This window comes from Saccopteryx bilineata, chromosome 1 (genome assembly GCF_036850765.1).
Source record: "Saccopteryx bilineata isolate mSacBil1 chromosome 1, mSacBil1_pri_phased_curated, whole genome shotgun sequence".
Taxonomy (NCBI): Eukaryota; Metazoa; Chordata; class Mammalia; order Chiroptera; family Emballonuridae; genus Saccopteryx; species Saccopteryx bilineata.
This window is the reverse complement of record NC_089490.1, coordinates 263842444-263857633: the sequence shown is the minus strand read 5'-3', so window position 1 is coordinate 263857633 and position 15190 is coordinate 263842444. Positions and strand designations below refer to the sequence as shown.

Genomic DNA, 15190 nt, shown 5'->3' with positions numbered 1-15190 from the left:
ATAAAACATAACTATGAAATTTTGAACAAATTAATTCTTGAATATCTTTAGTGCATTATATACATTTTATAAACTGTATATAGGTTAGTTTATGCAATAAACCAAATAATAACCAAACAGCATAAAAGAAAGATGTTTATTATAAATAATCAGGGAATAAAATTTTTTTTTATAAAAGTACTTATTTAAATTACCTATTGATTAAAAAAACTGCTGAATAGCATCACATTTCAAGTGACTAAGGCTACAGAATACCTGTTGTTTTATGTAGAAGTTCTAAAATTGTCAGGTATAGTTCACATATTTTTTAGCCCTAAATATATTTCACTAATGACCACTAACAAATTGCTAAAATAAATCCTGTAAGATTATATAAAATACATTATTCATTGTACTAGTAGTGGTCTCTATATTGTTTAAATTGAAGTAATGTGACAATTGAAGTTATGTTCAAATGTTATAATGAAGACCTAATTGTATTAACATATCAGTGAAATGATAGGTGCCACAGGTATGTTAATCCTACTAAATTTTAACATTTTAATGACTTATACTAGAAGATTTAGGATATTGTGAATGAAATTCCAGTTAAAGAAAATTTTTAAATCTAAATACAAAAATATTAGTTATCCCCCATCCATTGTTTGATAAGTTATTGGTTGACTAACACCTGACTTAACTGTTAATTATGTTAGGATGAAGGTTTCTTTTCTTGCATTAATTATGATAATTTGATTTGCAGGCATGAACTAATCACATTTGTGGTTAATATTTTTTCTTCATATAGATCAGATATTTGTGCTGTTAATATTTTAAATGTCATCTTTCTTTGGTGCATATTTTTTTCATATCCTCAGACTGATGAAGTATTTCTTGAAGCCCAGATTCAGAATATTACAACCTCACCCATGTTTATGGAGAAAGTTTCATTGGAGCCATCTATAATGTACAATGTAGCAGAATTAAATTCAGTCAAGGAGGCTGGAGAATGGTAACTATGAATTATAAAGTGTTTGTTCTTATTTTGAAAGATACTCTTGTTTTTAGAGAGAGAGAGTGGGACAGACAGGGTCAGACAGACAGTAAGGGAGAGAGATGAGAAGCATCAACTTATATATAGTTGCAGCACCTTAGTTGTTCATTGATTGCTTTCTCATATGTGCCTTGATGGGGGTGGGGAGGGCTCTAACCAAGCCAGTGGCCCCTTGCTCAAGCCAGAGACTTTGGGCTCAAGCCAGTGACCTTGGGCTTCAAGCCTGTGACCCTGGGGTCATGTCTGTGGTCCCACGCTCAAGCTAGCCACCCTGTGCTCAAGCTGGATGATCCTGCACTCAAGCCAGTGACCTCAGGGTTTCAAATCTGGGTCTTCAACGTCCCAGATTGGTGCTCTGTCCACTACACCATTGCCTTGTCAGGCGAAAGATATAATCTAATATCCATTAGACTTGGACGGTTTTTCATTTTTTTAATTGTCCTTTTTTTGGAGATGTTTTATTTTCATAGAGAAATTGATCCAAAAGTACAATTTCTCCTCCCTATTCACAGTGTCCTATTATTTACATGTTGTCTTAACATGGTACATTTGTTACAATTGATGAACCAATATCAATACTTATAATTAACTAAAATCCATAATTTATATTAGGGTTCATTTTTTGTGTTGTACATTCTATGGGTTTTTTAACAAATGTAATGACAAGTTCCACCATTATTATATTATTCAAAATAGTTTCACTGTCCTAAAGGTGTTGTTTGGTTTTTATATTTTACTGTTTGAAGCACTTGTTCATTTTAATTTTCAAAATAACTCAGGTAAATATGAAACGTTTCATCTTATCCTACAAATGATAAAACTGAGACGATGGAAGGAATAATGGAGAAGTTAGAAAGGGTAAGGATGAGGGTGAGTTTTAAGAAGAAATATTCCATCATCATCAAAAGGAGTAGGCTTAGGAATAAGTGGTTTAATTTTTTTGTGAAGAAGAAATACATATATTTTTCAATAGGTAATTTAGACGAATAAATAAATGTAGGGTTGGCATTAATATGGATAAGAAGGTAATAGCTGGAAAAAGTATCTGACTTTCTTAAGAATGAAAAGTTTGCGGTGATCTTATTAAGGTGATTAGATACAGAAAAGTTCTTAGCTTCCCATACCCCCACTTGGGAAATCTATATATTTTTCATTCTTTTACTGATACTTTAGCAATTTTGAAAATGACTACTTAGTTTATAATGTTATGCTTCTTTGTATTCCTAAATATTTTCTTTGATAATTATAGAGAAAAGGGAAAGGATACTTAAAGTTTTTACTTCCATTGCATTTTTTTTTAGTTAATTGATACCTATTCAATATTTTAGGTAATATATCGCATTATATTACAAAGAACCTCAAATTTTCCATATTTCAGCTAAAAAAATTTAAAGAAAAATCCTTACAGCACAAGATTTTTATTTTTTGTTTTCATTTTTGTTGAAACTGACCTGTTCTGTTCCAGATCTTTGGATGGTAAATTATTCCGTTCCTGTCAAAAGGAACAATCATATGGTTTTTCTTTTAAAAGATGCTAGAGAATTCTCTCCATCTCTGTCTTCACCTCACAGTGTAACTACATTTGGGTCAAGAACATATTTGCAGCCAATGGATACACGGCAGTACTTGTACTGCCTAAAGCCCAAGAAGGAGTTTGCAGAAAAAGCAGGCATCATTAAGGGAGTAACAGTAATCGGAAAATTGGATATAGTGTGGAAAACAAATCTAGGTGAAAGGGGAAGATTACAGACCAGCCAACTTCAAAGAGTGGTGAGTCTGGAAAAAACTTCAGTGGGGGTTTTGGTGTGGGGAGGCAGGTAGAGAGAACATTTTTCTAGGTCTGTCACTAAAAAATGGAGCACTATAAAAAGGCATTAACATTACTAGAGAATAAAAGATAAAATATTAATAGTTTTCCCTGGCCGGTTGGCTCAGTGGTAGAGCGTCAGCCTGGCGTGCAGGAGTCCCAGGTTCAATTCCCGGCCAGAGCACACAGGAGAAGCGCCCATCTGCTTCTCCACCCCTCCCCCTCTCCTTCCTCTCTGTCTCTCTCTTCCCCTCCCGCAGCCAAGGCTCCACTGGAGCAAAGTTTGCCCGGGCGTTGAGGATGGCTCTGTGGCCTCTGCCTCAGGCGCTAGAATGTCTCTGATTGCGGCAGAGCGACGCCCCAAGATGGGCAGAGCGACGCCCCAAGATGGGCAGAGCATCGCCCCCTGGTGGGCATGCCGGGTGGATCCCTGTCGGGCGCATGCGGGAGTCTGTCTGACTGCCTCCCCGTTTCCAGCTTCAGAAAAATACAAAAAAAAATAAAAATAAAATAAAATTTTAATAGTTTTACTGATCTCTAGCTAGGTGGTATTGAGATGAATGAAAAATGTTCAGATGTTCATTTTTCTTAGTACATGGTTTTCTACTTTACCAAACAAAATAACTGCTTATCAATTGTCCCCTCCTATGATAATTTATACTTAACTGTTCATCTGACTTCCACTATATTAAAATTTTCTTTTTTGCAATGTCCTGAAATTCTTACTATAGTCACCTACTCAGTTCATACCTTTTTTAAAGATATTTAGAATCAGTCATATGAAATGCAGAAGATGAGTCCCACTAAAATTATCTTGTAAGTACTGGTTGGATATTTTACCTAATTTCTCCTCTGAGAGTGGAGATAGCTACCAGTCTTCTTTTTCTTATGCTAGAATATGCTACAGAATCCTCCCTTTATGCTTATTAGTACCTGTTCTGATATAGTCTAAAATTTTCTTTCACTATTTGAGGTAATAATTAGAAAACAAATTTCTGGTCCTATTTTTCATATAGCATTAGCTATCATCCTGCCATAGGATGTTTCAAGCTTTGATGTTTCTAAAGCCCAATCCTGCCCATGTCTCTGATGAAAACACAAATTTCTTTTTAGATCATTTCAGAGTGATCATCTTCTTTCTGCTTAGGAGTTACCTTACTTATTTGGAGTTATGTATGATAAGCTAGAGAGTATCTTTGGAAAGCATGCCTTGAAGATCAGACCTCCTGAAATTTCTTTACTATTTACCTATGAGATTTATAGACCTAGTGTTATAATGAATCTTTTTATAACTACTGAACATGGAGTATTATAGCAAAAACAGACTATATAGTGCTCTTCTGCAGGTAGTAACAGCAAAAGAAGTTAGGATGAAGAACAGAGTGACTGAAAAATATTTTCTCAGAACATCTGCTTGGAGACCCAGTAACTGTTGAGTAAACATCCTGCTGTGGTTCTTCATTACAATTGGAAGGTTTTGTAATACATGTATGTTAACTATTTTGCTTTTGCTTTTAGGCTCCAGGTTACGGAGATGTTAGGTTGTCTTTGGAGGCAATCCCAGATACTGTAAACCTAGAAGAACCTTTTCATATTACCTGTAAAATAACAAACTGCAGGTAATGCCAATGTTTGTGGATAGATTCCTTTTCTCCTTACCTACCTAAAAGGAAATGTTTATTGAGTTTTTGAAGTTTTATTTTTTTTTCAATTACATACACTTGCAGTATTATTTTGTGTTGGTTTCAGGTGTACAGCATAGTGGTCAGACACTCATATACGTTTCAAAGTGCTCCCCCTGATATTTCCGGTACCCACCCGGCATCATACATAGTTATTACAAAATTATTGACTATATTCACTATGCTATACTTTACATCCCTGTGACTGTTTTGTAACTACCAGTTTGTACTTCTTTTTTTTTTATCTTATTTTTATTAATTTTAATGCAATGACATTGATAAATCCAGGGTACATATGTTCCGAGAAAACATCTCCAGATTATTTTGACCTTTGATTATGCTGCATACCCCTCACTCCAGTTTGTACTTCTTAATCCTAAAAGAGAATCTTTAAAGTTCTTCATCAGGTAGCTGTATATTACATATTTTAGAGTTCCTACTGCATTAGGCAGTGTGTGCATTTGATTACATTCATGCAGTATACCCTGTGAGGTAGGTACTATTCACATTCCATTCAAGAGAAAGCCAAGTCAGAGGTTAAGTGACGTATTTAACTCAGAGAGGTAGAAAAGATGGAGCCAGAATTTGAAACTAGTTGTTTTTTACTTTAAAGTCCATATTCTTTCATTGTTTTTATTTCCCTCACACTTTAGATTACTAAAGCATGAGATAGTAGGTTCTTACGGAATAATACATTATAGATTTAATGTAGTAAGGTAAAATTTTTGAGCCATACTTATACCTGGGGCTATATCTTTAGTATTAAGTAAAAATAGGTTATGAATTTAATATAAGGAAAATAGGACTTTGATAATAAAGGGAGAGTATAATCTAGTTATTAAGAAGCAGGCATCATAAAGCTTTGAAGCCAGAAAAAACTAGGATTAAATCCCAGTTCTATCACTTTTGTTACTCTTCCTGTTACTACTTGGTAGTAATTATTATTCGGGCAGTTTTATATTACAGTGATGAATTCCAAACCTCACCGTCTGAATGTATAATTCTTTTTAATTCCATACCCATTTCAACCTTACAGTGCTAGAGGGAAATAGGAAATAGTCATCCTTCAAATTAGAAAAATTTCTACTTCTCCTGTAGAGCTACGTAGACCCTCCCATGCACATTCATCCCTTCTTTTGTTGTAACATTTTAATGTAGTTTTTTTTAGTGACACTCACATATTGCTACAATTACTAGTCTCTTTCTCACTAGATTGTGTATTATTCAAGGGAACGGACATCTCCCCCTGTGCTGTAAATGCAGTGCCTGCCACATCAGGGAGCTCTGCAAACATTACACACACGCTGGGGAAACACCCTGCACTTTGATGCTGTGCTTTTGGATTTTTTTTTTTCTTTTGATTTTTTTGAGGTATAATAAACCCATTATTGACCAGATGGCAAAGTGCTGTCAAAAATTTAAAAATTTGGCCCTGGCCAGTTGCCCTGCGTGTAGAAGTCCCAGGTTCAATTCTTAGCCAGGGCACACAGGAGAAGCACCCATCTGCTTCTCCATCCCTCCCCCTTCCCTTCCTCTCTGTCTCTCTCTTCCCCTCCCGCAGCCAAGGCTTCACTGGAGCAAAGTTGGCCTAGGCACTGAAGATGGCTCTGTGGCCTCTGCCTCAGGTGCTAGAATGGCTCTGGTTGCAATGGAGCAACGACCCAGATGGGCAGAGCATCGCCCTGTAGGGGGCTTGCTGGGTGGATCCCAGTTGGGCACATGTGGGAGTCTGTCTCTCTGCTACCTGGCTTCTCACTTCAGAAAAATACACACACACACACACACAAAATTTTTAAATTCAGTTTCTTTTAGTGTTCACTTTAACTTTGGGTGATTCAAATAAGTTTTTTTTCTAAAAAGCACTTGTTTCTTATATCTTTAGTTTTATCATCTATAAAAGTTGGATTTACCCCTTTCATTCCACACCACACCACACCACACCACACCACACACACACACCATACTTAATGGATTTTTGTGAAATTTAATGAGAAAATTCATGTAGTGAGTGCATCTTACCTGGTCTGTGGCACTTAGTAGACATTTCAAATGTTTAGGAGACAAAGATATATCAAAGCTAAATATCATTAAATCATTATGTTTAAAAATGAATAAATTAAATATTGAAATTTAAATTAGTATTTTAAAACAATGGAAGAAAAAAGATAAAAGTTGCAAGAGTTGAAACAATATTGTTTTAACTTAGTTGTTTTAACATGTTTAAGCTGAACTGGTGATATCAATTATAAGCAGACACAGGCTTTTTATGGTAACAGTGAACAAACCTGAATAGTATTTACTTCTTAGAATCTTGTCAGTCATTTTTTGTGTTATCTGCATGATAAAGAAATAGATCAAATAGGAAAAGCACTGGCCTAGACTCAGTGCCTAACAGAAATAGGAAGGATGCATAGCAACAAGATTAGACACACATGTTTGGGAGTCTCCCAGAAAAATGGCAAAGCTGCTAACAGATTAGTAGCAGGGAGCCAAGAGTTTAGTAATAGAACTAGAAAGCCAACATTAAGACAGGCAAATTAGTCTCAGTGCCACTTTAAACCCTACAAGATGCCATCTTCTTTCATTTTCCTGATTCAGTCTTTAATGTGAAATAAAAATTATGTATTTTAATTTGCTTCTGACTTTTAATTCTTCTGGACACCCAGAAAAATAATTCACTGGCAGTGATGTAAGAATATTGCATACCTCTTGTGAAAAGAACAAGATTTATTCCTGTTTATTTGATTTCCCCAGCAGTGAAAGGACTATGGACCTGGTGTTGGAAATGTGTAATACCAGTTCCATCCACTGGTGCGGCATTTCAGGAAGACAGCTTGGAAAGCTACATCCCAGCTCCTCTCTCTGCCTTGCTCTTACTCTACTGTCTTCAGTACAGGGACTGCAAGTATGTTCTCTTTTCAATAATTTCAGTACTTGGGAGCTGTTAACCCCTGGTCATGTACTATATCCTTATTTTCTCTAGTAATTACCATTGAATGAAAACTTAGAACTTTGGCCTGTATCTTTCTCTCAATAGAGTGTCTCCGGCTTAAGACTAACAGACACATTTTTAAAGAGAACATATGAATATGATGACATCGCACAAGTCTGTGTGGTATCTTCGGCCGTTAAAGTGGGAAGCTGAAGAAAATTTCCAGTGCTGTGCTTCAATTGAGTTTCACAGAACTTTCTGTATTTTTGTCACCTTTGTAAAATGATCAAGTCAACAGTAAAAATAAGTATATATTATTTAAATTTCTTTCCTGTAAATTTAAAATATTAAATATTTGTTTTGAAAAGACCATCTACTGATTATCTGTGACTTATATTCTAAAGGAACTTTTGTACATTTTCTACACAATATCTTGTTTCATTTGGATGACTATTGGACTTGGTTCTCTAAAGTTCTATATTTGAGGCCACTTTTCCCTATCAAGTATCTAGAACAGGAGCTAGCAAAATTTTTATGTAAAGGGCCAGATACTAAATATTTTAGGCTCTGCAAGCCATGTGGTTTCTATTAAAAAGACTCCACCCTGCTGTTGCAGTGCGAGAGCAGCCAGTAGGCAAAAAGAACAGTGCTGTTTACGAACACAGGCAGCTGGCCTGCAGGCTGTAGTTTGCTGACCTCCATCTAAAAGATAAAGTTGTTTCTTTAAAAATTCAGAATTCTTGTAATACTTTATTTTAGAAATATTTTAGTTTTTTTTCAACTCCTCAGTCAACAGAAAAAGTTGTTTAAACCAACAGGGATAGTCCTCATGTAACCTTATGTTTGCTAACACACGAATTTTCTAGTTGCTTTCAAAAGTATTGTATTGTTGGGTATCTGTGTTTGTGTATACATACGAACCTGTACATGTCCAAGTTTCAGGCACTAATAGCAGATCAGAATTGGTTTTATTCTTAGATTGCATTCCTCTGTTAACTTTTAACTAAGAAGCTTTTCTAAGTCCAAAAGTCCTGTTTTTTTCCCATTGAAAAAATAAGCCACTTATTTGCATAGTCATATTTAAGGGATTTCTAGCTTTTGATTTTTGATTTTGAACTCAAAATTGTATATTAAAATTATAAAACACTATCTCAGTATGTAATCACATACATTTACTTATGTCACAGACAAAACAGTGAAAAAGTTAAGGAAAACTTAAACAACTCTGCAACATGAATGTAATAAAAGTGTCAATATTTTGTCAGGAAAACAAAAAGTTATGCTCTTAAGCCCTGGCCTGGTCGCCCAGCTGGTTAGACTGTGTCCCAATATACCAAGGTTGCATGCAGTTTGATCTTCCTTCAGGAAACAGACAAGAGCCATCCAATGAATGCATAAATAAGTGGAACAACAAATCGATGTTTTTCTCATTCTTTCCTTCTTCCTCTCTCTCTAAAATCAATCAATCAATAAATTTTTATGAAAGGTTATGCTGTTAAATAAAAACTTATTTTTTAAATTTAAGAGTATGCTAAGTCAAATACAAAAATTGGTTCTTTTAAGTGCATAACTATTTATTGCCATGACAATTGGTTTAAAATGAGAGCTATATTCAGAGTGAGATCTGTCCCTTAAATTGTAATAATGAAATGTCTGTGCAGAATAAAGTGCAAGCAGTGTAAAAACGTGTCTCCCAAAAAGAATAAGACAAAAGGACAAATAAGACTTTATAGCCACTGCACTGGGTACTCCATTGTTTTTCAAGCATTTTCTCATGACTGAACCTTCTTTTTCACTCTGTTTCAAATTTAAAAAGTAACATAATGGTCACTTGGAATCTGCTATATAAATTGGTTTAATTATAAAGTTTCTTTTTATAAGCAATAACCTAGACCCGTGTTGTTCTTTCTTTAAATAAAGTTTAGATAATCTCATTTTAGAAACAATCTTAGTTTAGATAATCTCATTTAGAAACAATTTTAAACCATATTATAAAAATTAGGTAAACAGGTTGGTACATAAATTAAAATGTCATTTGCATAAAAAAGACATTGTAAGTTTTATACAGTATCATAATAGCTACAGCTACTACAATGAAATGTGGTTAATGGAAGTCAGTCATCTCCAAGTAGAATGTATATAAAGATTTATTTTAATGCCCTGTTTCAGACAAGCAAGAATATTTGGGGCATTTCTTGTAATTTTACAAGTAGCTAGCACAATCCAACTACACAAAACTTTCTTGAAATGCAGTGATTCCAAAGTGATGAAGGTACATGAGCAAAAATAGCTTGAATTGAATGGAAATCCAAGTGAATGGCATATCACTCAGACTGAATTTGTTATGGGTAGTATATTAGCAAAGAAACAATCTAGAGAGATAAAAAGGAAGAAATACACCAATTCCTACTGTAAAAAGTGGCTACCTTCACGATAGATTAGCAAAATCAAGACATTGCTTTAAAGGCTTTTGCTTATAATGTCTGATTTTGGTATCAGAATAATGGGTATAAAAATGACTATTTCCTCCTCTTGTTTTCTGGAAGATTGTATAGATTGATATTACTACATTTCTCCCTTAGTTTTTTGGTAGAATTCCCCTTTGAAATCATTTGGGACTGGAACTTTCTTTTCTGGAGGATATTTGTTTCCTCAGTGAGCTTTAATATTTCGTATCTTATAAGGAATTTGTCTTGTTTTTTTTAAGTTAATATTGTTGAGTATAATGACCTAGAATGTTCCTTTATAATGTCCATAGGGTCTGCATTGGCATTCCCTTCTTCACTTTTGATACTGTTGATTTGTAATCTCTCTTTTCAGTGAGCTCTCTCTAGGGGTTTACCAATTTATCATTCTGAAAGCATTTTTAATGCACTCATGATATTTATGCTAGAAACTTATTGAACATTGGATAAGAGTAACTAATTTTTAATTAAGGATCAAATTTGCTTATTCATGTAATTAGTACTTCATTCTGTATAACACTTGAACACTAGGAGCTGAATGTATGAAAAGTTGGTTTAGATAGAATATAGGAAATTTAATTCAGAGGCTTAAGACTTAAGTCTTGCTTTTTTCTGGACACTAATATGTCTTTGTTGTAGCCTAAACCCGGGGGGTTAGGTATTTGCTGGTGTCATTGAGGGGAAATCTCTAATCTAGTAGTGCTGTAAATTAGTGTCTTTGGATCTATATGAGAATCACCTGGTGTACTGTTTAAAATGGTGCTTCCTGGGCCTTACTGCAGGACCTACTAAGTAAAAATTGAGAGTGTGGTCTTGAATCTGCATTTTCAATAAATATACCAGGTGACTCTTACAGTGAAATTTTAGAAACTGCTGGTCTAATCTCACAAAGGGAAAGAAAGGAAAAGTTGATGTTTAAACTTCAAGATAACAAGTAATCTTTTGAGGAGAATAGTTATAATAAGGCCTAGATCATTATCAGTATTACTAATTTAATATTACACTCTTTCTCAGTTTTCTCTCACAACACTTGTGAAACCATTACATGTCTGCCCAGCTACCTATTTCATAATTCGCAAATAGAAGAAATTCCAGTTTGAACAGTCTCATCCATTACTATGGAGCTGTGCCATTAACACCTAACAATGCCACTTCTATTAATATGTATTCTAATTTAAATGCAATATTTTAAGTTCCCTATTATGTTTAAGTTGCATCAAATTAAGGTTACGCATAAAAGCAGCATGCCAAACCAAATCATAGCAGAGGATTACATGAACAAGCATTGTTAATGATAGATGCTTTTTATAATCCATCAAATAATTACTGAGTTGTATTTTTTTTAAATCAGTGTTTATGGACCCATAATTAAATGCTAGTTAGAAAATCCTTAAGAGCCAAGTCATTGGTTTATTTAAATGTGTAGGAATATTTGAGTTTCCATGGAATGGTCATTACTGGGGAAGTTGTGCTAGTTATATTGAATAGATATACAACTGACCTAACTGTACCATTAAGGATTTCTAAATGCATTTTATTATGTACTTACATAATTGGCCATGCTAATGTTATAAATACCAAAGTGCAGGCAAGGTTAATTAAGAACTTTGCAAAAACCTACCTACTTTCACTCTGTACATTCACAGCACCTATTCTTTTTGTATAAGTACTGTTCGCTAACTGATTGCGCCACTGGAGCCCCATTCTTTCTTTTCAAAACAACAACCCTTTCACCAAATTCTGCTTTTCACCAGCTCTTAAGATTCCCTGCCCTCCATTAGAACAAGCAGCATTAAAGATAGTATTGGCCCCTATGATGTATATCCCTTATTGATAGCATTATCAAGGCTAAACCTACATGACATCTCTCCAGACATGCTTTTCAGTGGCAAGCCCCTTTCTCCCAACCTGGCACGAGAAACGTTTCCTCTTGGACATCTTCGCTTTCAAAAAATTTGCTGAAGGGAAGTTGGAGCTAGAGAACTCACCGAGGAATAGCTTAAGTCTAATATACAAATATGATGATGATTTGAAAATGGAACGCTGTTATAAGTGCTATATGGGCACTTAACAAGGCTACTGACCATTTGTTTACAAAGGAGTCATGTTATGTTTAAGTCTGTTTGTGATATACCTATTATCTAGACAGATTTATTCCTTAGATTTGTTTTTGTTTTTTTGGCCATTATCTAGAGCCAACACTTCAGAGCCATAACCATTCGCATTATAGGATCTCTGGTCAAGTCAGGAGTGGTCTTCAGTGCTGCTGCTGAATGATCTGCTCCGGACGTGATTTCTCAGTTGCTCTATAAGTTCAGGATTCTGCTGCTGGATCTGCTGAGCAAACTGCTGTCCCCTGTGAGTCAAGAGGCAAAGTGGTGTGAATTAGGGGTTCCTAGTCACCTGGTCCCCATAAAAAAGGACTGCAAAAGATGTGAGTACCACCCAAAGGGAGCTTCTAGAAAAACAAGTTTTAGAAGCACAACTTGAGTATCTGCAAGTTTTCCAATGTCTCCATACAGCATTATTCTAAAGCATTGTTCTTTATAAGAAATGAAATGCCCATCTAAAAATTTCCTGAATTGGGTAAAATCCACCCCTCTAGTGCCTGACTATAAATAAACAAAAGGCCCAAAAGTATATGCTTTTATTGCATATGCTCAAACCTAATGCAAGGAATTGTGGTCAAGTCTTAACATGTCTCCCATATGACAAACATCAAACCCATTTTGGGATGTGTGTAGAAGTCACTGAACAGAACTCATTTTTTAAAAAAGCTAAGAAATTGAATACAAATTCCTGATGTGCGACCCTGAATTGTGAGTGTTAGACACCACTGTAATCATGCCACTTAAAGATCACTCTAAAAATGCAATATTGCAAATGGGGTTATGTGGTCATGACTGCAAACAGCAAATGATAATTGTGGCTTCAGATAAAATTTTCAGTGACAGCATCACATAGAAAAGAGTATCTTAAGCAACTTGATTGGAAGTGAAGGTAATTAGTGCACGGAGTTCCTTTAGTGATGACAGAAAACTTTGAATAAGATAGTTTCCTAAATTGTCTGAATATTGGTGTATGTAACATGATTTTAAATATATATGTGTACCTAAATGAATGCATACTTTAGCTACTTGACTGTAATCTCCGTCCTCGAGTAGCTACTCAGATCTGCTGAAAAACTTTTTCTTGAATCCAGATCTTCTGGATTCCTGCCCTTCAGTCTGAAAATTCCAACTTATGAACTCCTTTTAAAGTTAATAACTAGTGAGACCACTGATACTAACAGTAAATGATAAAGATTAAGAAAGGAAAGCCCTGGTCCCCTCACTTTAGAGACAAACTGTAAAGCATAAAGTACTCTTTTTTAAAAAACTATTTCTATTTTAGAGATAAACTATAAAACACTTTTTTACTATTTCTATTTCAAGTAACACTTACGCTTGGATGAGGCTAGACAGGTCAGTTAGGCCCCCAACTCCAGCAGCGGGTCCCCCAATGGCATTTGTCATCATTCCTGACATTCTAGAGTAGGCAAGAGGTATATTACAGGATTGGCACAGAGTCGTAATAAAAAGGAGGGTACTGGGCAAGGAAGAGTCAGCTGAATTACCTACATCATGTAGAAGGTTAGGCTAAATGTGTGACTAAGTGCCAACTGGCTGCCAGTCGGGGCAGTTTTATCATTTTGGAGCTGATGTGCTCAACTTAGGAGTGGCAAGTAGAAAGGGAAAATGTAATATGCTCTTTCTATATACTTACAACTGTTGAACTTGAGGATTCTGCATTAAACTTGCTGCCTGGAATTGAAAAATGGCATCTTCCATTAAAGGTAGTTAATCTTCAGGGATCTTTAGCAAATATTTATTTAAAAAAAATAGGAATTCAAGCTAAACAATGTGCATACTAACATTCTCTAGAGTTTTAGTGTGCTGTACAAAGTGAATGGGGATGTAAAAAGGAGGTACTAGAGAAAAAGCTCAGTTGGTTAGAGTGATGTCCTCATAATGCCAAGGTTGTGGGTTCAATCCCCAGTCAGGGCATATGTAAGAATCAACCAACGAATGCATAAATAAGTAGAACAACAAATCTATGTTTCTCTTTCCCGTCTCTCTCTCTCTCAAATCAATAAATTAAAAATAATAGCAAAAGAGTTTAAAAAATAAAATACTTGGCAAAGATAAGACTATAAACAACATGATCAACTAAGGATATTGACAGCAGTATACTTATTTCTACTTATCAGATCAATAAAGCCAAATGGAGAAATAGAAACTTTATAAAGAATCTCCAACACATGAGCGGGTCCACTTCTAACAAGTACTCTAAGAGCTGTGACCAGGATCCATGGGGCTAAGTAGTTTCAATCTTTGCCATACTTAAGTGGGAGGGGAACTGTATTTATATACATACACACGAGAAACTTCATTTTGAAACCTTTTTTTTTTTTTACAGAGACAGAGTCAGAGATAGGGACAGACAGACAGGAGCGGAGGGAGATGAGAAGCATCAATCATCAGTTTTTTGTTGCAACACCTTAGTTGTTCATTGATTGCTTTCTCATATGTGCCTTGACCGTGAGCCTACAGCAGACCGAGTAACCCCTTGCTCAAGCCAGCGGTCTTGGGTCCATGCTGGTGAGCTTTTGCTCAAACCAGATGAGCCCACACTCAAAATGGTGACCTCGGGGTCTCGAACCTGGGTCTTTCCGCATCCCAGTCCGACGCTCTATCCACTGCGCCACTGCCTGGTCAGGCTTGAAACCATTTTTTTGCCTCTGATTGATAGTAAAAAATATTCATGTAAAATGCAGATTCTCTTAAATCTTTGTAGACAGTAGTAACTCCAATAGCTGTCTCCAAAAATCCTCTTTAATCTCTATCAACCTGACCCTTTCTAAGAGTGTCTCACAGTGTGTTTTTAACCCCCACCTTCTGCATCTTCTCTACATGGTAATCTCACACCTCACTTAAGCATTTTAAGGACTAAGCTAAATTGGAAACTAAAATCCATTTTCACATCCTGCTACAGTAGCATAACCTGAGGCTTGAAAATGGTTACCCATGTTCAAAATGTCACAAAATCTCCAGAGAACTTGTCATTCATTTGCTGGTATTTAGGTAGCAGGACCAACTTAAATTTGGCCTCAATCCTGAGACTCAAGAGTTATTCAAGTCTCAATCCTGAGACTTAAATTACTTGCAGGTCAGTCAAACAATTACTTCTCTGGTAATAAAAGCAAGTGGTGGCTTTCCCAACACCTTGTGT

General features: G+C 35.5%; 2 protein-coding genes across 6 annotated transcripts in view; one reads left to right on the top strand and one right to left on the bottom strand.

The window, feature by feature from the left end:
- The window catches only part of TRAPPC13 (trafficking protein particle complex subunit 13), a 39844-nt gene extending 32018 nt beyond the window's left edge, over positions 1-7826 (top strand). For 2 of the 4 annotated variants that reach the window (XM_066242176.1, XM_066242156.1), the window contains 5 exons: positions 858-991; positions 2605-2803; positions 4359-4459; positions 7280-7427; positions 7560-7826. In XM_066242176.1, the coding sequence (XP_066098273.1) occupies positions 858-991; positions 2605-2803; positions 4359-4459; positions 7280-7427; positions 7560-7667 (690 nt within the window). In that variant the 3' untranslated portion in view covers positions 7668-7826. Of the gene's footprint in view, positions 1-857; positions 992-2604; positions 2804-4358; positions 4460-7276; positions 7428-7559 lie in introns of all 4 variants that reach the window. The other 2 variants (XM_066242166.1, XM_066242145.1) reach the window with 1 other exon arrangement.
- Positions 7827-9084: 1258 nt separating this feature from the next.
- Positions 9085-15190, bottom strand: part of SGTB (small glutamine rich tetratricopeptide repeat co-chaperone beta) — a 46874-nt gene continuing 40768 nt past the window's right edge. For both annotated transcript variants that reach the window (XM_066242203.1, XM_066242193.1), the window contains exons 9-11: positions 13685-13722; positions 13364-13447; positions 9085-12275 (exon numbers count right to left, since the gene is read on the bottom strand). In XM_066242203.1, coding sequence (XP_066098300.1) covers positions 12164-12275; positions 13364-13447; positions 13685-13722 — 234 coding nt within the window. In that variant the 3' untranslated portion in view covers positions 9085-12163. The remainder of the gene's footprint in view (positions 12276-13363; positions 13448-13684; positions 13723-15190) is intronic.